This window comes from Carcharodon carcharias, chromosome 29 (assembly GCF_017639515.1).
Source record: "Carcharodon carcharias isolate sCarCar2 chromosome 29, sCarCar2.pri, whole genome shotgun sequence".
NCBI lineage: Eukaryota > Metazoa > Chordata > Chondrichthyes > Lamniformes > Lamnidae > Carcharodon > Carcharodon carcharias.
This window is the reverse complement of record NC_054495.1, coordinates 638,261-665,388: the sequence shown is the minus strand read 5'-3', so window position 1 is coordinate 665,388 and position 27,128 is coordinate 638,261. Positions and strand designations below refer to the sequence as shown.

At 48.6% G+C, this 27,128-nt stretch overlaps 2 protein-coding genes across 6 annotated transcripts in view; both read right to left on the bottom strand.

Moving 5' to 3' along the window:
* Window positions 1-2,654, bottom strand: part of LOC121271068 (intermediate conductance calcium-activated potassium channel protein 4-like) — a 31,186-nt gene extending 28,532 nt beyond the window's left edge. Inside the window, exon 1 of the mRNA XM_041176776.1 lies at window positions 2,290-2,654. Coding sequence (XP_041032710.1) covers window positions 2,290-2,571 — 282 coding nt within the window. The 5' untranslated portion in view covers window positions 2,572-2,654. The remainder of the gene's footprint in view (window positions 1-2,289) is intronic.
* An 8,650-nt stretch (window positions 2,655-11,304) lies between these two features.
* The window catches only part of LOC121271072, a 55,723-nt gene continuing 39,899 nt past the window's right edge, over window positions 11,305-27,128 (bottom strand). For 3 of the 5 annotated variants that reach the window (XM_041176793.1, XM_041176792.1, XM_041176791.1), the window contains exons 2-7: window positions 19,498-19,546; window positions 18,077-18,346; window positions 15,724-15,792; window positions 13,848-14,001; window positions 12,289-12,423; window positions 11,305-11,661 (exon numbers count right to left, since the gene is read on the bottom strand). In XM_041176793.1, the coding sequence (XP_041032727.1) occupies window positions 11,655-11,661; window positions 12,289-12,423; window positions 13,848-14,001; window positions 15,724-15,792; window positions 18,077-18,346; window positions 19,498-19,507 (645 nt within the window). In that variant the 5' untranslated portion in view covers window positions 19,508-19,546 and the 3' untranslated portion in view covers window positions 11,305-11,654. The remainder of the gene's footprint in view (window positions 11,662-12,288; window positions 12,424-13,847; window positions 14,002-15,723; window positions 15,793-18,076; window positions 18,347-19,497; window positions 19,547-27,128) is intronic. The other 2 variants (XM_041176790.1, XM_041176794.1) reach the window with 2 other exon arrangements.

Genomic DNA, 27,128 nt, shown 5'->3' with positions numbered 1-27,128 from the left:
GTTGTGGTGACAATCAAGCGGGGCTGCCTTGTCCTGGATGGTGTCGAGCTTCTTGTGTTGTGGGAGCTGCACTCTCCAGGCAAGTGGGGAGTATTCCATCACACTCCTGACTTGTGCCTTGTAGACAGGCTTTGGGGAGTCAGGAAGTCAGTAAAACGGAATTGGGAAGTTGACAAACAAGGCCCAGGAGTGATACAATGGGAACCACATGACAACTGGATGAATCATCAAATAAAGCAATCAGTATGTGGAAGACGTGGCTTTTCTCTTCAGTTAATGATCCGATTCCCCTTTGAAATCTTCGATTGAATCTGCCTCCCCCACACTCTCAGGCAGCGCATTCCAGATCCTAACCGCTCACTGCATGAAAAGGTTTCTCCTCATCTCCCCCTCTGGTTCTTTTCCCGATTCTCTTCAATCTGTGTCCCTCTGGTTACCGACCCTCCTGCCAGTGGAAACAGTTTCTCCTTATTGACTCTATCCAATCCCCTCATGATTTTGAACACCTCGATTCAATCTCCCTCCTAACCTTCTCTGCTCCAAGGAGAAGAATCCTAGATTGTCCAGTCTCTCCACATGAACTGGTGTCCCTCATCCCTGGGACCGTTCGAGTGAATCTCCCCCGCACCCTCCCCAAGGATTAACCATCCTTCCTAGAGTTTACGGTGACCGGAATTGAACGCAGTAACCCAGCCGACGCTGAGCCAGACTTTTACACACATCTGACATAACCTCCTTGCTTTGTCCCCAAAGCCTCATGGCCCAGAGGGTCCTCAAGAAGCCTCCTGGAGCCTCTGTGAAATTTCAAAAGCCTCATCAATGTCACTGTGATCGACACGTAGAAATGGCGCCTTGGGGACGGTCAATGAGGTTGTATCTCGGAGCACCGAATGTCCCCGAATGCAAACCTCCCAGTTACGGGGGAGGGGAGACGGTGGTATAGCGGTAACATCATGGGACAAGAAATCCAGAGACCCAGAGAAATGCTCGGGGTGGGGGGTGGGGGGGGGGTATGGAGAGTGGGTTCAAACCCCACCACGGGGCAGCTGGTGGAATTTGAATTCAATTAATAAATCAGGAACTGAAAGCCAGTTTCAGTCATGGGGACCATGGAACTATCATCGATTGTTGTAAAAAAACCCATCTGGTTCACTGATGCCCATCCTTACCAGCTCTGGCCTGCAGGTGACTCCAGGCCCATAGCAATGTGGTTGACTCTTAACTGCCCCCTGAAATGGCCGAGCAAGCCACTCAGCTCAAGGGCAATTAGGGATGGGCAAGAAACGCTGTCCCACATCCCATGAAAGAATAAAAATACTCACTCCCAGAGACCAGGGAAGGGCAGCCATTTTAACCAGATTTTAAAAGAACAAAGAACCAAAAAACTCTCAGGAGACTCAAGATCGCAGAATTGCTGCGGTGCAGAAGGAGGCCATTCAGCCCATGCACCAGCTCGCTCTTGCTCTGTCTCTCTCTCTCTCTTCTAAACCTAGCATTTGCCAAGTTGTCTTTTGTCGAATGCACATTTTTAACAATCATACATAAAATACCCGCACTGCAGTTTTGCACCAGTAACTAACTGAATTATCATGTTTTTGACTTTTTGGAACATAATTTTGTCATTAAAATAGCCTTTAAAACAAACGTTAACTCAGGGTGTGTAGAATGAAGACAATTGATGCTGGGGGTGAAAAAAATAGTTTCTAACATCACATTCAGAATAATTTATTGTCTCGGCTATTCACAAAACTGTTCGCTATTCACACAACCATAAATCTCCTCGCTCAAACTAAAGTCGTTATTCCTAACGCTGATGTAGCTCTAACCCCTCGGACGGGTTTACTTAAGAGCATGAGGGATGTCTCCCGATGTAATTCGCATTTCAGATGGTAAAGTGCAGCAGACGGATTAGCGTTTTAAGAAGCCGCAGGTTGGAGATCAGTGGACAAGGACGATGCCCAGGCTCAGTCCAAATCTCGTCTCATTTCGTGAGAACGATGGAGGTGGGGTGGAGTTGGGTGGGGACTGGTGGTAATAGGAAGTAAACAGCCTCAACCCCCTGGAGATTAAGTCCGACTTAAATGCTGCCTCCTTTTAATCTCAACAGAAAAGTGATGGGGGGGTGGGGCGACAGGGGAAGGGGGTAGCTAGGACCCGCGATGCCCCGTACAGTCGAATAGCCAGTCAATCAACCTGGGCACAGGGGGGTAGACGGGTAGTTTTTTTGGGAAAATAAACTATTTTTTTTTCCCTTCCCAGGGAATGAATCGTCGGAAAGTCATCACTCACCAGGCGGGAGCATTCCAGAGAGAGCTCCATACTGACAATCATCAGACTGATGCCCAGTCCAGACACCAACAGCGAGCAGGCACTCAGCCTCCGCTTCTGCTCCACGATGCGCTTCCTCCGCTGAAGCCTGGAGACCACGTTCTCCCAGGAGCCCCCAACCCTCTTCCTGCCCGGCTGCCCCCCGGCCCTGCTGTCACTGAAGCTGGAGGGGGTCTCCACCGGGTCCTGCCGGGACTGCGGAGATGGCAGCAGCTCCAGCACCGTCACGTCAGGGTAGGACATGCTGGAGGGGCTCAGACTGAGAGAGAGGGAGACAGAGAGAGAGGGGGAGAGAGAGAGGCAGAGAGAGAGCAGGACAGAGAGAGACAGAGAGAGAGGGGGAGAGAGAGAGGCAGAGAGAGAGCAGGACAGAGAGAGACAGAGAGAGACAGAGAGAGAGGGGGAGAGAGAGACAGAGAGAGACAGAAAGAGGGACAGAGAGAGAGAGAGAAGGACACACAGAGTGGGATAGAGAGAGGGACAGAGAGAGGGAGAGACAGAGGGAGACAGAGAGAGAGAGAGAGGCGGGGGAGGGGGTGGTAGAGAGAGAGAGGGACACAGAGAGAGGGACAGAGAGAGGGACAGAGAGAGAGAGAGAGAGAGGGAGAGACAGAGGGAGACAGAGAGAGAGAGAGAGGCGGGGAGGGGGTAGTAGAGAGAGAGAGGGACACAGGGAGAGGGACAGAGAGAGAAAGACGGAGAGAGGGACAGAGAGAGGGAGAGACAGAGAGGCACAGATAGAGAGAGGGAGAGAGAGATAGACACAGACAGACAGAGAGACAGAGGGACAGAGAGACGGAGGGACAGAGAGACACAGACAGAGACACCGAGACAGAGAGAGAACCCCCTGTAAGTGACACACGACACAGCTTTGTCAACAGAGCTCACGCAGTGAAAGGAAACACCAACTTCCTTTTGAAAGCTGAATATAGCCACAACACTCAGCTTGAGAAGGGGCTTTTACCCAACCAGAGTAGGCAGGGGGAACTCACCCCGAGTCAGTATTGATTAGTGCTGTTCTGGCTTTCAGGATTCAATGATTGCAGCTCCTCTGAAGCTGAGCTAACTGATCATCCCTGTCTTTTACCCTCTTTCAACACCCAGAACAGAAACAGAAAGACTGAGGTTCACTTTAAAGGTAACCCTGGCGTTTAGAGTCAAACAGCACAGAAGGAGGCCATTCGGCCCATTGTGCAGGTACTGGCTCTTTCACAGGGCTATCCCATTAGTTCTTCTTTATTCGTCAGGTCGATGAGTGAATCATTTCCCTCATTTAATCAGTGGCTTTGCTCAATACAAGATCTCATTTTAACACCACCCAGCTATCGAGCGTCTCTCCCCTGTTCGACATTCCCTAGGAACCTTCTCACCTTCTAGACTTTGCTGCTTTCCCCCCCCCCCAAGGTGTCAGCAGTAACAGTGGAACAGTGAAAATCCATCAAACTGCTATTGAACCGGTGTCCACAGGAGGGCAGCGGTGAGCAGAGCCCATTCACGCAATGGTTATAATTGTCAGCAAAAGATCTGCATTTCAATAGCGCCTTTCGCCACTTCAGGACATCCCAGAACAGCTTACAGCCAACGAAAGACATTTTTTTTAGAGTGTTGTAACTGTTGGAAACATGGCAGCTTAATTTGTGCACAGCAAGCTCCCAAAAACAGCAATGTGATAATGACCTAGATCAATGTTTTTATTTCAGTGATGTTGGTTCAGGGATAAATATTGGCCCCAGGACACCGGGGAGAACTACCCCCTCCCCACTTGCTCTTCTTCCAAATAATGGCTGTGGGGTCTTTTACACCCACCGGAGAGGAGAGGGCAGATGGGGGGGGACCCCAGACTTAATGTCTCATCTGAAAGACAGCAGCTCGCCTCACGGGGGTATGAGAGTTGCTGGCTGGGCCCAGCATTTATTGCCCATCCCTAATTGCCCCTTGAGAAGGTGGTGGTGGTGAGCCGCCTTCTTGAACCGCTGCAGTCCATGTGGTGTAGGTACACCCACCGTGCTGTAAGGGAGAGATTTTGACCCAGTGACAGTGAGGGAACAGCCAATATATTTCCAAGGCAGGATGGTGAGTGATTCCCTCTCCCCTGTTCGACATTCCCTATGAACAGGAACACCTTCCAGACTTTACTACTTTACCTCCCAAGGTGTCAGCAGTAACAGCGGAACAGTGAAAATCCATCAAACTGTTATAGAACCGGTGTCCACAGGAGGGCAGCGGTGAGCAGAGCCCACACACACAAGTTGACGGCCAGGCAATGATGGGTCTGGTATGAGTGCCCTGCCCAAAGGCAATCCTTGTCTCACTGTCTGCTGATGCTCCATCCTGAGCTGTTTTCTTGGCAGTCAATGACTGCCAGCTCTAAAGCACCTTTCACCACCTCAGGACGTCTCGAAACAACTTAAAGCCAATGAAATACCTTTTGAAGTGTATTTACTGTTGGAATATAGCAAATTTAGCAGCCAATTTACGCAGAACAAGCTCCCAAAAGTGACCCAAACTAATGTTTTCTGTGATGTTGGTTGAGGAATAAACATTGACACAAGGACAGCATGGAGGACCACCCCCGTCCACCCTCCACCCTCCCGCTCCCCGTTCCCCCGCTCTCTCCCTCTCCCGCCGGTCTTCTTCCAAATAGTGGTCATGGGGACTTCAACATCTGTCAAAGAGGGCAGACAGGACCTCGGTTTAATGTCTGATCAGAATGACAGCACCATCGACAGCGCGGCGCTCCCTCAGCGCTGACGCTCCGACAGCGCCGCGCTCCCTCAGCGCTGAGCCTCCGACAGCGCCGCGCTCCCTCAGCGCTGAGCCTCCGACAGCGCCGCGCTCCCTCAGCGCTGAGCCTCCGACAGCGCCGCGCTCCCTCAGCGCTGAGCCTCCGACAGTGCGGCGCTCCCTCAGCGCTGAGCCTCCGACAGCGCCGCGCTCCCTCAGCGCTGAGCCTCCGACAGCGCCGCGCTCCCTCAGCGCTGACCCTCCGACAGCGCCGCGCTCCCTCAGTGCTGAGCCTCCGACAGCGCCGCGCTCCCTCAGCCCTGAGCCTCCGACAGCGCCGCGCTCCCTCAGCGCTGAGCCTCCGACAGCGCCGCGCTCCCTCAGCGCTGAGCCTCCGACAGCGCCGCGCTCCCTCAGCGCTGAGCCTCCGACAGCGCCGCGCTCCCTCAGCGCTGACGCTCCGACAGTGCAGCGCTCCCTCAGCGCTGAGCCTCCGACAGCGCCGCGCTCCCTCAGCGCTGAGCCTCCGACAGCGCAGCGCTCCCTCAGCGCTGAGCCTCCGACAGCGCCGCGCTCCCTCAGCGCTGACGCTCCGACAGCGCCGCGCTCCCTCAGCGCTGAGCCTCCGACAGCGCCGCGCTCCCTCAGCGCTGAGCCTCCGACAGCGCCGCGCTCCCTCAGCGCTGAGCCTCCGACAGCGCCGCGCTCCCTCAGCGCTGAGCCTCCGACAGCGCCGCGCTCCCTCAGCGCTGAGCCTCCGACAGCGCCGCGCTCCCTCAGCGCTGAGCCTCCGACAGCGCAGCGCTCCCTCAGCGCTGACCCTCCGACAGTGCAGCACTCCCTCAGTACTGACCCTCCGACAGTGCAGCACTCCCTCAGTACTGACCCTCCGACAGTGCAGCACTCCCTCAGTACTGACCCTCCGACAGCGCAGCGCTCCCTCAGTACTGACTCTCTGACAGTGCAGCATTCCCTCAGTACTGACCCTCCGACAGTGCAGCACTCCCTCAGTACTGACCCTCCGACAGTGCAGCACTCCCTCAGCACTGACCCTCCGACAGTGCAGCACTCCCTCAGTACTGACCCTCCGACAGTGCAGCACTCCCTCAGTACTGACCCTCCGACAGTGCAGCACTCCCTCAGTACTGACCCTCCGACAGCGCAGCGCTCCCTCAGTACTGACTCTCTGACAGTGCAGCATTCCCTCAGTACTGACCCTCCGACAGTGCAGCACTCCCTCAGTATTGACCCTCCGACAGTGCAGCACTCCCTCAGTACTGACCCTCCGACAGTGCAGCACTCCCTCAGTACTGACCCTCTGACAGTGCAGCACTCTCATGTCATGGGAGTGTCTGTATGTATTATGAGTCTCAAGTCTCTGGAGCTCCTTTTCTGTTGGAACCTTTCTTTAAAGCCATTATCATTAATTGCCTGAACCTCATACTGTACATTAATATTGGTGTTATAAATTGGGCGCATTTAAAAATATATATAAGACCAGAAACTGAACTGGATGGGCATATAACTACCATGGCTACAAGAGCAGGTCAGAGGCTGAGAATCCTGCGGTGAGTAACTCACCTCCTGACTCCCCAAAGCCTGTCCACCATCTACAAGGCACAAGTCAGGAGTGTTATAGAATACTCCCCACTTGCCTGGATGAGTGCAGCTCCCACAACACAAGCAGCTCAACACCATCCAGGACAAAGCAGCCCCGCTTGATTGGCACCCCATCCACAAACATTCACTCCCTCCACCATCGATGCACAGTAGCAGCAGTGTGTGTACCATCTACAAGATGCACTGCAGGGATTCACCAAGGCTCCTTAGACAGCACCTTCCAAACCCTCGACCACTACCATCTAGAAGGACAAGGGCAGCAGACACATGGGGACACCACCACCTGGAAGTTCCCCTCCAAGCCACTCACCATCCCGACTTGGAAATATATCGGCCGTTCCTTCACTGTCGCTGGGTCAAAATCCTAGCACTCCCTCCCTAACAGCACTGTGGGTGTACCTACACCACAGGGACTGCAGCGGTTCAAGAAGGCAGCTCACCGCCACCTTCTCAAGGGGCAACTAGGGATGGGCAATAAATGCTGGCCCAGCCAGAGAAGCCCACATCCCATGAATGAGTAAAAAAAAAATCAAAACAGGAAGGGGTCCTTCAGCCCCTCCAACCTGTTGCACCGTTTAATTAGATCATGGCTTTTCTGTAACTACATTTACCCACGTTGGTTCCGTAACCCTTAACCCCCTCCAGACCCAACACAAATCTCTCAATCTCAGCTTTGAAATTTTCAGTTGACCCCCTCCCAGCCTCAGCAGCTTTTTGTGGTGGGTGGGGGTGGGGGGGGGCGGAGTTCCAGGTTTCCTCTCCCCTTTGTGTGAAGAAGTGCCTCCTGACATCAGCCCTGAGTGGCCTGGTCCAATTTTAAGATTCTGCCCCCTCATTCTGAACTCCCCACCCCCACCCTGACCCCACCAAGGGAAATAGTTTCTCTCCATTGAGTCCATCAAATCCTGAAATCATCTCAAACACCTCGATTAGATCACCCTTCAATCATAGAATGTACAACGCAAGGGGCCATTGAGCCCATCGGGCCTGTACTGGCTCTTTGAAAGATCTATCCAATTAGTCCCCACTCTCCGTTCCCCACCCCCTGCTCTTTCCCCCAAATCCCTGCAAATTTTCCCCTTTCAGGTATTGATCCAATTCCCTCCTTTTGAAAGTTCCTATTGAATCTGCTTCCACCGCCCTTTCAGGCAGCGCCTTCCAGATCACAACAACTCGCTGTCTAAAAAGGAAATTCTCCTCATCTGGTTCTTTTCCCGATTCTCTTCGATCTGTGTCCCTCTGGTTACCAACCCGCCTGCCAGTTTCTCCCTATTTACTCTAACCAAACCCCCATTGAATTTAAATTCCTCCCACCCCACACCCCCCTTCACTTGCACTGCAGTGATGGGATTTGAACTCATGTCTCTGGTGCATTATATCAGGTCTCTGGACTATTACAAGAGCAAAATCCTGTAGATGCTGGAAATCTGAGATAAAAACAGAAAACGTTGGAAATCCTCAGCAAGTCAGACAGAATCTGTGGAGAGAGAAACAGGATTAATGCTTCAGATTAATGACCCTTCATTAGAACTGGAGAAAGGTTAACAATGTAACAGGGTTATGAGCAAATAAAAAGGCATGGAAAAGGAGTGGGAGGGAGAGAGAGAGGAAGAGGAAAGCAGAGAAGAGAAGAGGGATGAGAGGAATGGAGGGAGAGGGGAGGCAGATGAGAGAGGAAGAAGCTGGGAGATGAGGGAGACACAGATGATGGGAGAGAGGGGCAGCGGAAAAGGAGACAGGAGGCTGGGAGAGAAGGGGGGAGGAGGGAGTGGGCCAGGTGGTAGGTAGGAGGGGAGAGGGAGAAGAGGGAGAAGAGAGGGAGGCAGAGGATGAAGGGGACAGGAGGCTGGGGGAAGAGGAGGGAGTGGGTCGGGAGGTAGGCAGGAGAGGGAGAGAGAGAGAGAGGGGGAGAGGGGAAGAGGAAAGAGTGTGGGGAGTGTGGGGCGAGGAAGTCACAGAGGAACTGTGACATTAACTCTGTTTTCTCTCCACAGAGGCTGTCAGACTTGCTGAGTGTTTCCAGTATTTTCTGTTTTCACTTTAAGGGAGAACATGTCTGGAAAAATTGTTTAGTTTGAAAACTGTGATCTCACCTGCAATATGACACTTAGCAAGGAAAGGGAGATATTTACTGATGTTTCTCACAACTCACCTGGGACAGGGGTCTGGGAACACTGAGGGGAGGGGAGGGGGTTTATTTTGGGGACTCCCCCTCCCTGGGATATATTTCCACCTATTGCTGATTTGGATAAAACATTAATCACTTTGGAAAAGGGTGTTCCCCAACCTTGTGTAACCCCATCTCGCATTTATATAACACTCTTAACGTACCAGGTGCCTCATAGGAATATAAATCAGACTAATATTGACCACAAGCCATATAAGTTGATATTAGGGACAGGTGGTCAAAGAGGTAGATTTTTATGGACTGTCTTGAAGGAGGAAAGAGAGAGAGGGGGAGAGATTTAGGGAGGGAATTCCAGAGCTTAGGGCCCCCAGATAGCTGAAGGCACGGCCGCCAATGGTGGAGCGATGGGAATCGGGGGATGGTCAAGAGGCCGGAATTGGAGGAACGCAGAGATCTCGGAGGCTTGTGGGGGCTGGAGGAGGTGACAGAGATAGGGAGGGTTGTGGGGCTGAAGGAGGTTACAGAGATAGGGAGGGTTGTGGGGGCTGAAGGAGGTTACAGAGATAGGGAGGGTTGTGGGGGCTGATGTAGGTTACAGAGATAGGGAGGGGGCTGCAGGAGGTTACAGAGATAGGGAGGGGGCTGGAGGAGGTTACAGAGATAGGGAGGGGGCTGGAGGAGGTTACAGAGATAGGGAGGGGGCTGGAGGAGGTTACAGAGATAGGGAGGGGGCTGGAGGAGGTTACAGAGATAGGGAGGGGGCTGAAGGAGGTTACAGAGATAGGGAGGGGGCTGGAGGAGGTTACAGAGATAGGGAGGGGGCTGGAGGAGGTTACAGAGATAGGGAGGGTTGTGGGGGCTGGAGGAGGTTACAGAGATAGGGAGGGGGCTGGAGGAGGTTACAGACATAGGGAGGGGGTTGGAGGAGGCTACAGACATGGGTTGGGAGCAAGGAGGGATTTGAAAACCGTGATCAGTTCTGTTCAGGCCTTTTATCAGAACTGGAGGAAGTTCGAGACTGAAGGTAAGTAGGCACAGTGCCAGGGAAAAGAGGAGAGGGTGTAGACAAAAGGGTGGAGTGCAGGAGAGATTCAATAACAATGATAGTGATGATATTGTAAGGCAAAAGGTGATGATAATTATAGAATCGGCACAGGAGGAGGCCACTCAGCCCATCATACCTGTGCTGGCTCATTGCAAGATCTATCCAATTAACCCCACTCTTTCCCTCACAGCTTTGCAAAACCGTCCCTTTCCAAGTATTTCTCCAATTCCCCTTTTGAAAATTCCTATTTAATTTGCATTCATTACCTGAAAGTGCATTCCAGATCACAAGAACTTGCTGTGTAAAATAATAAAAATTCTCCTCATCTCCTCCTCTGACTCTTTTACTGATTCTCTTCAATCTGTGTCCCTCCTGCCACTGGAAACACTTTCTCCTTATTGACTCTATCCAAACCCCTCATGATTTTGAACAACCCGATTCAATCTCCCCCTTAACCTTCTCTGCTCCAAAGAGAACAATCCCAGCTTCTCCACATGAACTGAAGTCCCTCATCCCTGGGACCATTCAAGTGAATCTCCCCCACACCCTCTACAAAACTTTGGCATCATTACTAAAGTGTGAAATGCCCAGAATTGGACACAATCCTGCAGCTGGTGTGTAACCAGTTATTTAAAAAGCTTCAGCATAACTTCCTCCTGTTTGTAGTCTGCGGCTCTAGATTTAGAATGCCTTTTTAAACAGCATTCTGGCTCTGTCACCTTCAATAATTTATATACATACCCCAGGTGTCTCCATTCCTGCACCCCCTTCAAATTTTAGTTTACCTTGCCTCTCTTTATTCTTTTGAGTTTTATTATTTGTTTATAAGATGGAGTGTATTTGGCAAGACCGACATTTATTGTCCATCCCGAGACACCCCTTGAGAATGTGGTGATGGGCCTCCTTCTTGAACCGTTTCAGCCCCGTGTGGTGAAGGGGCTCCCACGGAGCCATTAGGGAGGCAGTTCCAGGATTTTGACCCAGGGACGATGAAGGAACGGCCGGTATATCTCCAAGTTGGGACGGTGAGTGAGAGACTGGGAGGTGATGGTGTTCCCACGTTCCTGCTGCCCTTCTTCAGGGGTGAAGGTCGTGAGTTTGGAAGGTGCTGTCGAAGGTACACATTGCAAACACTTTGTGCCATTGCTGATTCCACCCCCCACCCCCCCCCCCCCCCACCCCCCGACCCACCACCCCCCCACCCACCACCCCCATCGCTCCACCATTGGCGGCCATGCCTTCAGCTGCCTAGGGCCCTAAGCTCTGGAATCCCCTCCATAAACCTCTCCACCTCCCTCTCTCCTGCCTTAAGGCACTCCTTAAAACTGACCCCTTTGCTTGAGGTTTTTCTCACCTGTCCCCGATATCTCCATATGGGGCTCGGGGTCAGATTCCTGTCTGACTTACATTCCTGAAAAAGAGTGCCTTTGGACAATAAAGGTGCTGCACAAGTGCAAGCTGCTAAAGAATGATGTTTTAAATGGGGTTCAGTAAAACAAAACAAAGGTCAATCATTTTTAAATACATGATACTTTTAAGCTAAAACATTAACCACGTTTCCAAGATTGGGGAAGATGGAATTAATTGGCAGAAAGAGAAGGCCTGATCGAGGTCTTTAAAATGATGAAGGGGTTTCGATCAGGCAGATGTTGAGAAGATGTTTCCATTTGTGAGGGGGACGAGGGACTAGGGGGCATCGATGTAAGATCCATCACTAATGTATCCAATGGCAGCCACCACTGTAAGCTTCTTTCTGGTAACATGCTGATGAGTTCACCCAAATATTTCCACGTGGTTCACCAGAAGTGTTTACTCCCTGAAACATTAAAACAAAATTACAAAAAATTACTTCCAGCACAGAAACAGGCCATTCGGCCCATCTGCTCCGTGTGGTGTTTCTGCTTCACACGAGCCTCCTCCCACTCCCTCTCCGTCTCACCCCATCCCCATATCCTTCTATTCCTCTCTCCCTCGTGCATTTATCCAGCTTCCCCCCCCTTAAATACATCGACACTTTTCACCTCGACCACTCCCTGTGGGAGCGAGTTCCACATTCTCCCCACTCTCTGGGTAAAGACGTTTCTCCTGAATTCCCCATTGGATTTATTAGTGTCTATCTTATATTGGTGGCCCCTAGTTCTGGTCTCCACCCACCCCACCCCCGTGGAAACATGTTCTCTACGTCTACCCTATCAAAACACTTCCACCATTTTAAAGACCTCGATCAGGTCAACCCTCAGCCTTCTCTTTCCTCCACTCGATTCCGTCTCCTCCAATCTTTATTTCTCAGACCGAACTATTGTGTCTGTGCTGGGAGTCATTACTGTTTAAAGGTCAAAGGTTTCCACACAGCTATTGAAAAGTCAGACCCTGACCACAGTTGCGGAGCCCGAGGACAGATGCTTCACGTTTCATCCCTCTCTCGCTCCAGAACAATACATACCTGGCAGGGGCCACTGGTGTGTTGGTGTCTTCATTTTCTGGTATATTGATGATCTCAGCAGAAGCATTATTAAGAGGGTCCATTTCCTGTTCGTTCTGAGGCCTTTCTTCAGCTGTGTAAACCAGCCAGGGACAACTAGAAAAAGAAAGTCCCTGTTTAAACATCACCTTTCACAGCCTTAGGATGTCCCAAAGCATTTTAGGGGGAAGCTGGATAAACACATGAGGGAGAAAGGAATAGATGGATATGGTGATGGTGTGAGATGAAAAGAGGGTGGGAGGAGGCTCGAGTGGAGGAGAAACACCAGCACGGAGCAGATGGGCTGAATGGCCTTTTTCTGTGTTCTCTATTTCCATGTGATTCTTTGTCAATTCCACAAAGTTTTAGAAAGAACTCCCCAATACAGAAGTGAGAGAGAGAGAGAGAGGGTTAGAGAGAGACCTCCCCAGATACAGGAATGTGACAATGGCGGTTGGAGAGAGACCTCCCCAGATACAGGAGTGAGAGAGAGGAGGAGGGGGGTGGTGTTAGAGAGACCTCCCCAGATACGGAATGGTGACAGGGGATTAGAGAGAGACCTCCCCAGATACAGGAGTGAGAGGGGAAGGAGGGGGTGGCGTGGCGTTAGAGAGACCTTCCCAGATAGAGGAGTGAGAGAGGGGGTTAGAGAGAGATCCCCCAGTTATAGGAGAGTGAGAGAGATGGGGTCAGACAGAGATAAAAACAAAAAAACTAGGGATGCTGGAAATCCAAAACAAAAACAGAAACAGAAATACCTGGAAAAACTCAGCAGGTCTGGCAGCATCAGCGGAGAAGAGCACAGTTGACGTTTCGAGTCCTCATGACCCTTCAACAGAACTAAGTAAAAATAGGAAAGGGGTGAAATATAAGCAGCAGGGGGCGTGGGGGGTGGGGGGTGGGGGGGGTGTTGGGACAAGCAGCCAGTAATAGGTGGAGATAACAAAAGATGTCACAGACAAAAAACAAAGAGGTGTTGAAGGTGGTGATATTATCTAAAGGAATGTGCTAATTAAGAGTAGAGAGCAGGACAGCCAAGGTACAGATAGCTCTAGTCGGGGTGGGGGAATACTAAAAAGTAGAGATAAACAATGGGTGGAAATACATTTAAAAATAATGGAAATAGGTGGGGAAAAAAATCTATATAAATTATTGGAAAAAAAACAAAAAGGAGGGGGAAGAAACGGAAAGGGGGTGGGGATGGAGGAGAGAGTCAGACATCCCCAAATACAGGTGTGAAAGAGGGAGTTATAAAGACCTCTCCAGATACAGGAGTGAGAGAAAGGAGATTAGAGGGATCTTCCCAGATACTGGAATGTGAGAGAGAGAGAGTTGGAGAGACATTCCCTGATACAGGAGCGTGAGAGGCATATAGAATGTGTTTAAATTACAGCTTCCAGTCATTACCAAAGGGAGCAATGAGTCAGCCTTGTTAATCTCTGTTAGATAACAGGCACCATCCAGAGAGTCCATTCCCTGTCCATCCTGTGCCTCTTCACAAGCACTCCCAAATCCAGGGGTGGATTTCACTTCAGACTCACCAAATCTTATTCCAGGTTTCGGGGAACTTGTGCTTGAAAAAACAGCAAACTAGGGTTCCAATCAGCACCAAAACCACAAAAATCACCAATACAATCAGACCGATGGACCATCCTGGCATTCCGTGAGGATTATCCCCTTTCTTTGTTCCGTTACCTGTTTTCCGGAAAATCAGTAAAACAATACCCTGTTACTGCCAAAATTACCAAAAAATAAAGTTACACACCAAGCAAGTTTCTCAATCTAACAGTGGTTTAAAATGTCGACTATGGACCCTAACCCGATCTGAATGACTGTATAAAAACTCCCCACCTTTACTCTTCATCGTGCAACGTTCAGGACAGATGTCCATCAGCAGGTTGGCGATATAAACTCACTGTCGGATTTCCCAGGAATAACTTTGTGTGTGAATGCTCAGGCATTGAGTATATTCAAGACCGAGGTCAATCGGGTTACTTGGACACTGAGGGAGTCGATGAATTTGGGGATAATGTGGGGAAAATGGAATTGAGATGGAAGGTCAGCCAGGATCCGACTGAATGGTGGGTCAAGCTCGAGGGGCAGAATGGCCTCCTCCTGTTCCTCAGTAACTTGAATCCAGCTCTTGAAGAGATCATGAATTGTTGAAATTGGAATTGCAGCATGGCAACATACAACATACAGGGCATTAACATGTTGCATGTTGACAAACCCAGTCTTGATATTCGGGGAACAGAAAGCCTTGCTACTCTGAAAGTTCTCTGTCTGAGGTCACAGGGTGACATGGGCACCATCACTTGTACCCTGTGACCTTGGGGAAGTCAGTGATGGTTAACACTGAGCATTCCTGTCTCACTGCTGCCTTCTGCTGGTGTTGATGAATTCCCAGCTCTCCTGTAACCTGTTTCAGACTGAATGTATTTTCACACTGCACACTGACTGTTGTTACACAGTTTGCCTGTATCCCAGTTCACACCAAGCCCCATTCGTCCATAAACCCTGGTTTCACACTCACTGACATACATTGCATCTTGGTCAAGAAAAGCCTCAATTATAAAGTTCGCACCCTGCTTTCAAATCCCTCTATGGTTTCCTTACCCCCTCACTCCACCTCTGTAGCCTCCGCCAAAAAATGTGCCAATACTAATGCCACTGGTAATCCAGAGGCCTAGGCTAATGCTCTGGGGACATGGGTTCAAATCCCACCACAGCAGCTGGTGGAATTTGAATTGAATCAATAAATCTGGAATATAATCTTAGTTACAGTAACAGTACCCATGAAACTATCATCAATTGGTATAAAAATCCAACTGGTTCCTCTTTAGGGAAGGAAATCTGCCGCCCTTTCCTGGTCTGGCCTACATGTGTGACCCACATCAATGTAGTAGACTCCTAGTTATCCTCGGAAATGAACTGAGTAGGGGCAATTAGGGACGGGCAGCCAATGCAGTGATGTCCGCATCCCATAAAAGAATTTAAAAATGTACTGCAAGTCCAACAATGCAGCACTCCCTCAGTACTGACCCTCCGATAGCGCCGCGCTCCCTCAGCACTGACCCTCCGACAGTGCAGCACTCCCTCAGTACTGACCCTCCGACAGTGTAGCACTCCCTCAGTACTGGCCCTCCGACAGCGCAGCACTCCCACAGTACTGGCCCTCCGACAGCGCAGCACTCCCTCAGCGCTGACCCTCCGACAGCGCAGCACTCCCTCAGTACTGACCCTCCGACAGCGCAGCACTCCCTCTGTACTGACACCACTGAGTTTCGGCTTCAATTTTTCCTGTATCTAATGGAGAGGGATTTGACCCCATGGCCTTCTGACTCAATTAAGAGTTCTGAACACACTGAACCACAGTTGGCACCTTATGTTACATTATGAAATTTCACACAGTATTACCTTTGGCTGTTTCATGTTGTTTATGATGATCAACTGCAGGAGTTACACTTGGGTCTGGGGTTGAACAAACTGGAATAGAAAACATTACAGTTGAAATGTGAAACAATTCCACTATTTACCTTCCATATCTCCCTCCAACTCAGCTAATCTACTGCTGAAACCCTCATGTCTGCGTTTGTTACTTCCAGACTCAACTATTCCAATATTCCCCTAGTCAGTATCCCACATTCCACCCTCTGTAATCTCCAGCCCATCCAACTCTGCTGCACTCATATCCTAACACACACCAAGTCCCTTGCCCACATCACCCCCATGATGCCCGCTGACTGGCATTAGCTCCATGTACAGCAATGCTTCAATTTCAAAATTTTCATCCTTAATTTCTAACCTTTTCACAACCTCCTGGACTTCCTCCCTAACTCTGTAACCTCTTCTCACCCCTCCCGGTCTCCATAACCTCCTCCAGCCCCTACAACCCTATCTCCGTAACCTCCTCCAGCCCATACAACCCTCCCTATCTCCGTAACCTCCTCCAGGCCCTACAACTCTCGCTATCTCTGTAACCTCCTCCAGCCCCTACAACCCTCCCGATCTCCGTAACTTCCTCCAGCCCCTACAACCCTCCCTATCTCTGTAACCTCCTCCAGCCCCTACAACCTTCCCTATCCCTGTAATATCCTTTAACCCCTACAACCCTCCCGATCTCCGTAACTTCCTCCAGCCCCTACAACCCTCCCTACCTCTGTAACCTCCTCCAGCCCCTACAACCCTCCCTATCCCTGTAATATCCTTTAACCCCTACAACCCTCCTGATCTCCATAACTTCCTGCAGCCCCCAAACCCTCCCTATCTCTTTAACCTCCTCCAGCCCCCGGAATGTTCCTTATTTATGTAACCTCTTCCAGCCTCTACATCCTTCTCCATTTCTGTAACCTTCTCTGCAACCCTTCAAGATCTCTGTTCTCCTTCAATTCCAGCCCCTTGAGCATCTCCTGATTTCCATCACTCTTCTATTGGCAGCCGTGCCTTTAGGTGCCTGGGCCCTAAGCTCTGGAATTCGCTCCCTGAACCTCTGTAATTCTCTCTTTCATCCTTTAAGATGCTCCTTAAAACCGACCTCTTTGACCGAGCTTTTGATCACCTGACCCTAATATCTCCTTGTGTGACTCAGGGTCAAATTCTGTTTTATAAAGCTCTGAAGTTGGGATTTAACAACACTAAAAATGCTCTTTAAGTACAAGATGGATAAATACTTGAATAAGAAACAAATCTGCAGAACTATGGAGAATGAGCAGGGGACAGGGATTAATTGAATAGGTCTTCTGAAGAGATAGTACAGGCACGATGGGCCGAATGATCTTCTATGCTTAATGATTCTCAGTCACCGCTCACACTCCAGATCGAACGGCGTCTAGTTACTCAGATAGTGAGCATGGGGAGCAGCACATGAAAGGTCAGCTGAACTTGGGATGCCAGTTCAAATTGGTTGTATTCCTGCAAGTCTTATCACATGAGCATTCTGCCTCCTCCTACCCCTCCCCCACACTCTCCTGCTATTGGTTGGCCTGATGCTCCATCCTAACTTTCTACAGTGAGTTTAATAGAATAGGAATGCAGAAAAACAGCAAAGTCCCGAAGCTCATGTGGGTGTTGGAGGATGGAACGATTTTTGCATGAGGCTATCAGCCAAAGCACAGAGGGATTGGAAAATGGGTGAGAGGATTGTAAAGTTGAAGGACGGATGTATCATCTCAGGACATTAAATCACATCATGAACAGGATCCTTAAGATACAAACTCCCAGCTCTAAATGACCACGGCAAGAGTCATTCACACGAACGGTGTAATCCCAGCAACTTCTTGATATGCAAGTCAGATCAACAAGAGATTGTTGTTTTAATTTATTAATCCATGAGATGCGGCTGTCACTGTCAAGGCCGGCGTTTATTGTCCATCTCGAGACGCCCCTTGAGAAGGTGGTGATGGGTCGGACGCCTTCTTGAGCCGTTTCAGTCCCGTGTGGTGAAGGGGCTCCCACGGAGTCGTTAGGGAGGCAGTTCCAGGGTTTTGACCCAGTGACGATGAAGGAAGATATATCTCCAAATCGGGACAGTGTGTGTGTGTGTGCATGACTCGGAGGGGAGCTGGTGTGCTGTGATTTTGTGAGGCTGCTGGAGCAGAGCTAATCGTGCAGCAAGTTTCACCGCCCAATACTGGAGGCTTTTTTTGCATGAAGTGAACATGATCGGGAACTTTTATTACCTTACAATTTCTAGACTAAAATGAAAGGTTGTTGATGAGAAAACAAGCATTTGGTGCAAAGCAGGATCGCATGCAGGTTTGTTTAAACTCACCATCAGCCAAATTGAATGTTACAGGTTTCGATTCCCAGGACTCAGTATCCCCATACTCCAGATGAAAATCTTCTTCGGATGAACCTGGTAGGTGTGAAATGTCTGGGATGCACACGTAGTAACAGCCGTGCTGATTATAACCTGCCCTATAACCCCCTGTGCAATTTAACCCATTGCAAATGATATCAGCAATTCCTTTTTTCAGGACAGGCCTCTGATCCTCGGTCACACATTTATTCATCGTTATATTTACTGTTCCTTCAACAGGCACTGAAAGAAATGGAACAAACAGCTTTAGGCAACTTTTCATTTGTTTTAAAGCACATAATAGGAGTAGGAACCTGCTCCACCATTCAATACTATCATGGCCGATCTGCATCCTCAAGTCCACTTTCCCTTCCTTTCCCTCGATTCCCTAATTGCCTAAAAATCTATCAATCTGAGTCTTGAACATACTCAATGACGGAGAATCCACAACTCTCTGGAGTAGGGAATTCCAAAGATTCACAGCCCTCTGAGTGAAGAAATTTCTCCTCATCTCAGACCAAATTGGCTGACCCCTTATCCTGAGACTATGACCCCCACCCCCAACACACCACCACCCCCTCCAGTCCTAGACTCTCCAACCTGGGGGAGAAAAGAACAGTCTCTCAGCATTTACCCTATCAAACCCTCTCAAAATGTTACATATTTCAATGAGATTGCCTCTCATTCTTCTAAACCCAAGAGAATATAGATCCATTCTACTCAATATCTCCTCACAGGACAATCCTCTCCTCTCAGGAATCAGTCTAGTGAATCTTCATTGCAATCATTCTAATTCAAGAATGTACTTTTTTAAAAAATTCGTTCATGGGATGTGGACATCACTGGCCAGGCCAGTATTTACTTTCTTAGGTAAGGAGACCAAACTCCATGCAGTACTCCAGGGTGGAAGTTTATGGCCCTGTTGTGGTGGGGTAGGGCTGTAAAATGCGATGAGCCATTTAAAAGTCCATTGACTTCGGCCAGTGTAAAATTCCAAACCAGATCTTGTCTTACGAAAACCATGTGTATTCTCCCCCACCCCACTCCAAATTCCCTTCTCTTTTACTCCTCTGAAGGGATTGGCCGGGCAGCAGCTTGGACACATTCTCAATATGCCGACCTGAGGCAGCATGCGTCAATGGTTACTCAACCACATGAGGCATCATAATCATAGCCAACCCTGCTGTAGTTGGAACTGTTCGGATGACCGTGGTACTTCATGGATAATAGAATGCAGTATATGGGCACGCTAAGTTTAAGCTTCTAATATATGACATGAATGGGAGATCTCAACCAGTCTTGGTGTTGAATCGTTACAAAGGGATAAAAAATAAATTGGATATTCTCTGATAAATATTTCAGACATAACTAATCTTCCCTACATTATTACATACCTGGTACCATGAGGCTTGAGAGGATTGCTCCAGTTATGTGCAGAAGTTCCTGTAAGTATTAAGAAACAAGACTTTAAATAACTAGGCTTCAAATCAGAAAAGTGTTACTGAGCAACCAGGTAGAAACATTAGGAGCGCGGCGCTGTCGGAGGGTCAGCGCTGAGGGAGCGCGGCGCTGTCGGAGGGTCAGTGCTGAGGGAGCGCGTCGCTGTCCGAGTGTCAGCGCTGAGGGAGCGCAGCGCTGTCAGAGGCTCAGCGCTGAGGGAGCGCCGCGCTGTCGGAGGCTCAGCGCTGAGGGAGCGCCGCGCTGTCGGAGGCTCAGCGCTGAGGGAGCGCCGCGCTGTCAGAGGCTCAGCGCTGAGGGAGCGCCGCGCTGTCGGAGGCTCAGCGCTGAGGGAGCGCTGCGCTGTCGGAGGCTCAGCGCTGAGGGAGCGCCACAAAGTCAGACGTGCTGCCTTTCAGATGAGACATTAAACCTTGGTTCTGTCTGCCTTCTCAGGTGGTCACTATTTGGAAGAAGATCAGGGGCAGTTCTCTCTGATTTCCTTGAGCCAATATTTATCCCTCAATCAACATCACCAAAAACAGATGGCCTGGGCCAAATGGCATTGCTGTTTGTGGGATCTTGCTGTGCGTAAATTCACTGCTGCCTTTCCTACATTACAACAGTAACTACACTTCAAAACGACTTCATTGGCTGTAAAATGCTTTAAGAGATCCTAAAGTGAAGAAATAAAGTCTTATTTTTTTAAAAACGTTACTAATAGCCCGAACCTCATTATTCAATCATAGTTTTTGTCTGTAACTCTTTCGAGTACAAACCCGTTTCCATCTGTTTCAGATGAAGTTACATTGCTTCATAGTTTGCCACTGTGAGATTTGAACTCTTGATCTTGGGGTTACAAATCCAGTACCATAACCACTTGGCTGTTTTTGTCTGTACCCTCACTAGTTAAAAATGCAGTTGAATTGAGAAAGTTGGATTTAATTTCGCAGCGAATACTAAAATCGCGAATGTTAAAATTAATCAGCAACCCCCAAGATATTGGTGTGGCTGTGTAGAGAATTAACTCAAGTGAATGAGCAACATTAAACATGCACAATCTCTACAGTTCTAAGATTTGACTGGTTCCAACTGTCTATGCAAACAGTAGAAGCCAAATATTTCAAATCACAATTCAGAGTCCGTGAGGGGTGAAAGGTGGCGAGATTTCAAACTCCACAGCAGTCGATAAATATCAGGCGCTGTGTAGAACCGGTAGCCGACTTGATACCATTCTTTCAGCATCGGTTCCCAAGCCTAGTTTCTAGCTCAGGTTGTGGCTGCTGCGTCTGTCTCAGTCTCTCCTCTTCTTACCTTCGCCCCTCACAAAATGGGAGCATTGCCTGGTAAGCAAATTTAACATCACCTCAACGCGGTGAGAAAATTGTAGCTCTTGGCACAAAAGTGCAACCTCAAGCCCAAAATCACTTGATACTGCCAATCGCACCACTCTAAATACTTCCTTCACATTCCGCCAAGTCCCTCCTGCGCCCTCCGGGTTTAAGGTAGCTTTCAGGCGGTTAGGAACAGATTCCACAGCGACCCTCACAAAAGGAAATACTTGAAAGTAGGGAACGATTAGTCGGGCTGTGGGGAAAGAGCGGGAGGGAGGTTGAATCTTTTTGTAAGAGCTCGCCCAAGCGCGATGGGCCGAATAGCCTCCTCATGCGCTGTATCAGTCTACGAGTTTCCACTACACATCCGAATGCTACATGGAACTCCTATTAATCCAAATACATTCATGTAAGCAACCGCAACAACACCCGATCCGCCACATGGTCTTAGAACTGAATTCCTCTTGGACTGATAATTCTCCATTTCTCAGGATGCTCTCCAGCTATTAAATCCAATTCAATCGATTGAGCCACTGGATCTCAAATGTCGAATTAGATCAACGCCCCGAGGCTGCGGGAGGATGTTTAGAGAGGAGAAAGGGACCGAGGACGAGAGGGGAAAGTGGTAAAGGTGAACCCCAGAGGCGAGAAGGTAACACCAAAACAGAAGCAGAACATGCTGGGGGGAAAAAACTCAGCAGGTCTAACAGCATCTGCGGAGAGAGAAACAGAGTTAACGTTTCGAGTCCGTATGATTCCTCTGCAGGAGGTAAAGCGGACGAAACCAGCTGAAACGCTTCTCAAAGCTTCCCTAACGCGGTTTACATTCAGGGGAGGGGGCTGCGCTACACAGGGATCCACAAACCTTGAACATCATTGTGCCCTTCACGTTGATCGTCCCGCAAGAGGAGAGAGTCCGGTAAATGGTGACTTGAGGACACCGCCTCTGTCTCTGGTGGATCTAACAGGTCTGGGAGAGGGACAATCTCTCGGTCCAAACTTGATTGAAATTTAAACAGTTTCCTTTTTTAAAACTGGATTGGAATTTTAAAAAAAAGCCAGGCGAGAACGAATTAGTCGAATGAACAATTTTTTTTTAAAAAAAGCTTCCATGTTGTTAAACATTGAGTAAAGGTAAAATTTCGGCGCAAATGGTGAATCATCGAGCGTCAAACCACCTAGAGGAGCTGAATCAGAGGTGGGAGTTTCCTAAATTGGCCAATGTAAGGGTTGGGCCACGCTCACCAGATCGTCCAGCGCCCAAATCTGATCAGCAATAAACTCCGTCTGGAAGGTTCCGAAGCTAGAGGGGGATTTCCCAAATGGCTCAAGAAGCAGGAGGAGTTTATAGAATCACACTGAAAAAAAATCCTCCATTTCCTCTGCTCTTTCCCCCCACAGCCCTGCAAATCCGTCCCTTTCCAACTATTGATCCAATTCCCCCCTTTTGAAAGTTCCTGTTGAATCTGCTTCCACCGCCCTTTCAGGCAGCGCCTTCCAGATCACAACAACTCGCTGTGTCAAAAAAAAATTCTCTTCATCTCCCCCTCTGGTTCTTTTCCTGATTCTCTTCAATCTGTGTCCCCTCTGGTTACCGACCCTCCTGCCACTGGAAACAGTTTCTCCTTATTTACTCTATCCAAACCCCTCATGATTTTGAACGCCTCGATTCAATCTACCCCTTAACCTTCTCTGCTCTAAGGAGAACAATCCCAGCTTCTCCAGTCCATCCACATGAACTGAAGTCCCTCATCCCTGGGACCATTCCAGTAAATCGCCTCCACACCCTCTCCAACGCCTCAACATCCTTCTCAAAGTGTGCCATGGCTAGTATTGGACACAACCCTCCAGCTGGGGCCTAATCAGTCATTTATAAAGGATTTAGCAATAATTTCCTTGTTTTTGTGTTCAGCTGCTCTTTTAATAAAGTCGAGGATCTGATATGCTTTTAAAACAGCCTTCTCAACTTGTCCTGCCACCTTCCATATTTTCATATATTCACCCCACCCACCCCAGACCTCTTTGTTCTTGCACCCCCTTTATAACTGGACAGTTTAATTCATTTTGCCTCTTCTCATTCTTCCTACCAAAATATGTAATGTCTTTTCACAAAATGTATCTGCCATTTCAAAGGTCTCTCTCTGTTACCCTAAAGTTTGATACTTTAATTCTCATTGTTTACTATATTTTGGAGCTATTTATCATCTGCAATGATAAGGTCAGAGGCTAAGAATCCTAGGAGTAACTCACCTCCTGACTCCCCAAAGCCTGTCCACCATCTACAAGGCACAAGTCAGGAGTGTGATGGAATACTCCCCACTTGCCTGGATGAGTGCAGCTCCCACAACACTCAAGGAGCTCAGCACCATCCAGGACAAAGCAGCCCCGCTCGACCTGCACCACATCCACAAAAAGTCACTCCCTCCTCCACTGACGCACAGTAGCAGCAGTGTGTGTACCATCTACAAGACACACTGCAGGAATTCACAAAGGCTCTTTAGACAGCACCTTCCAAACCCACAACCACTACCATCTAGAATGACAAGGGCAGCAGACATATGGGAACACTAATACCTGGCACTTCCTCTCCAAGTCACCTGACTTGGAAATATATCACCGTTCCTTCACTGTTGCTGGGTCAAAATCCTGGATCTCCCTCCCTAACAGCACTATGGTGTACCAACACCACATGGACTGCACCAGTTCAAGAAGGCAGCTCACCACCACCTTCTCAAGGGCAATTATGGATGGGCAATAAATGCTGGCTCAGCCAGCGATGCCCACCTCCCATGAATGATTTTAATAAATATTGAAATTAGGCTACATAAATTCCAGTCCAGGTCTTTAGTCTATCACAGAGAGCAGTGGTCCGAATATAAACCCTGTGGGAACATCACTGTATGCTCTCCTCCGGTCTGTGATATAACCAGTTTTATCAAAGTAACAAATTCTGAAACAATATTTATCCATCTGTCAACTGTCAGCTAATAACAGGAAAATAAAAACTATTAAGATGATGTCCATCATCATTATAAAGCTAATAATAATTGATATATTGATTCATTGTGATCATTTCTTTCCTGAAGTTTATAAACAATAAAACAGACATCACTCAGTTCAGTGCCTGTAAGCACAAAAGGTTCCGAATTTTGGAATTCCCTATCCTAGAGAGCTCATTGAGAATATTCAATACTGAGACTGATAGATTTTTGGAATACTAAGAGAATGAAGGGATATGGGGATAGTGCAGGGAGATGGAGTAGAGGAAGGAAGATCAGCCATGATTTTGTTGAATGGTGGAGCAAGCTCACTGGTCTACTCCTGCTCCTATTTCTTATATTCTGATGTCCTTACTAATTGAACAATAGTTCCCCACAACAGGAGTACCAGAAACAGGCAGGTCAGGAGGAGCTTTAGGTTAGAAACAAAGCACCTTCAACGTTGATAGAAGTCTTTATGAAAAATTTGATAGGGTAGAATTAGAGAAGACATTTCCTCTTGTGCGTGGGGGAGACCAGAACTAGGGGCCATCAATATAAGATTGTAACTGATAAATTTAGTGGGGAATTCAGGAGAAACCGCTTTACCCAGAGAGTGGGGAGAATGTGGAACTTGCTCCCACAGGGAGTGGTTGAGGTGAATAGTATCAATGTATTTAAGGGGGAAGCTAGATAAACACCTGAGGGAGAAAGGACTCGAAGGATATGGTGATGGGGTGAGATAAAAAGGGGGTGGGAGGGGGCTCATGTGGAGCAGAAACACCAGCATGGAGCAGATGGGCTGAATGGCCTGTTTCTGTGCTGTAAATTCTTTGTAATTCGGATATATTACATTTTAACTTTGATCTTTTTTTTAACCTTTCCAAGTTTAAGATTCTGGTATCATTCTAGGGAATCTTCAGAGTGCCCTCTCTAATACTCCAATCTCCTGCCTACAATGGGATTCCCAGAGGAAACACAATCTTCCAATTGTGGTCTAACCATTCTTGTACAAATATAACCACATTTGTTGCTGTTACATTCCAAGCCTGTGTATCAAACATTAGATCCCATTTGTCTTTATCTAAAATCATTTATTTCTACTGTAGGTTTACAGACAATAGACATTTAAAATATTGGATTGGGTTGCGATAAATCCTTGGACAGTTTATGGATGAGAATAATCTGGCTATTCCTATCAGCCCAAAGCAATGTCCAGGTGAATAGAATTCTTAACTAAAATGTCAATATTTCCCAATCTGCCATAGTGGTGTAGTGGACTAGTAATCCAGAGACCCAGGGTAATGCTCTGGGGGCATGGGTTCAATGGTGAAATTTGAATTCAATAAAGACCTGGAATTAAAAGTCTAATGATGACCATGAAACCATTGGTCGATTGTCATAAAGACCCATCTGGTTCACTAATGCCCTTTAGGGAAGGAAATCTGATGTCCATAACTGGTCTGACCTAAATGTGATTCCAGACCCACAGCAATGTGGTTGACTCTTAAAAATGCCCTCTGAAATAGCCTAGCAAGCTGCTCAGTGGTGTCAAGCCTCAAAGGAGTGAAACCAGCCAAAACACCAGGCATCGACATAGGCACCGGAAATGAAAGTGGCAAACCCAGCCCTGTCAACCCTGCAAAGTCCTCCTTACTAACATCTGGGGTTTATGCCAAAATTGGGAGAGCTGTCTCACAGGCTAGTCAAGCAACAGCCTGACATAGTCATTCTCACGGAATCATACCTTACAGATTATGTCCCAGACTCCAGCATCACCATCCCTGGGTATGTCCTGTCCCACTGGCAGGACAGGCCCAGCAAAGGTGGCGACACAGTTGTATACCATCAGGAGGGAATTGCCCTGGGAGTCCTCAACATTGACTCTGGACCCCATGATGTCTCATGGAACCAGGAAAATATGGACAAGGAAACTTCCTTCTGATTACCACGTACCGCCCTCCCTCAGCTGATGAATCAATGCTCCTCCATGTTGAACATCACTTGGAGGAAGCACTGAGGGTGGCAAGGGCACAGAATGTACTCTGGGTGGGGCACTTCAATGTCCATCACCAAGAGTTGCTCAGTAGCACCATTACTGACCAAGCTGGTCGAGTCCTGAAGGACATAGCTGCTAGACTTGGGCTGCGGCAGGTGTGAGGGAACCAACAAGAGGGAAAAACACACTTGATCTCATCCTCACCAACCTGCCTGCTGCAGATGCATCTGTCCATGACAGTATCGGTATGAGTGACCACCACACAGTCCTTGTGGGGACAAAGTCCTGCCTTCACATTGAGGATACCCTCCAAGGTTGTGTGTGGCACTACCACCCTGTTAAGTGGGATAGATTTTGAACTGATATAGCACTTCAAGACTGGGCAACCATGAGGCACTGTGAGCCATCAGCAGCAGCAGAATTGTACTCAAATACAATCTGCAACCTCACGGCCCAGCATATCCCCCACTCTACCATTACCATCAAGCCAGGAGGTAAACCCTGTTTCAATGAAGAGTGCAGGAGGACATGCCAGGAGCAGCACCAGGCATACCTAAAAATGAGGTGTCAACCTGGTGAAGCTGCAACACAGGATTACTTGCCAAAAAGCATAAGCAGCAAGTGATAGACAGAGCTAAGCAATTCCATAACCAACAGGTCAGATCTAAGCTCTGCAGTCCTGCCACACCCAACCGTGAATGGTGGCAGACAATTAAACAACTCATTGGAGGAGGAGGCAAATATCCCCATCCTCAATGTTGGGGGAGTCCAGCAAAAGATAAGGCTGTAGCATTTGCAACAATCTTCAGCCACAAATGCTGAGCGGATGATCCATCTCGGCCTCCTCTAGAGGTCCCCAGCATCACAAATGCCAGTCTTCAGCCAATTCAGTTCACTCCACATGATATAAAGAAATGGCTGAAGGCACTGGATAGTGGGGCCTGACAATGTTCCAGCAATAGCACCAAAGACTTGTACTCCAGAACTTGCTGTGCCTCTAGCCAAGCTGTTCCAGTGCAGCAACAACACTGGCATCTACCTGGCTATGTGGAAAATTGCCAGGTATGTCCTGTGCACAAAAAGCATGACAGATCCAACACAACCAATTACTGCCCCATCAGTCTGCTCCTGATCTTCAGTAAAGCGATGGAAGGGTTCATCAACAATGCTATCAAGCAGAACTTCCTTAGCATAACCTGCTCACTGATGATCAGTTTGAGTTCTGCCAGGGGCCACTCAGCTCCTGACCTCATTACAGCCTCTGTTTAAACATGAAC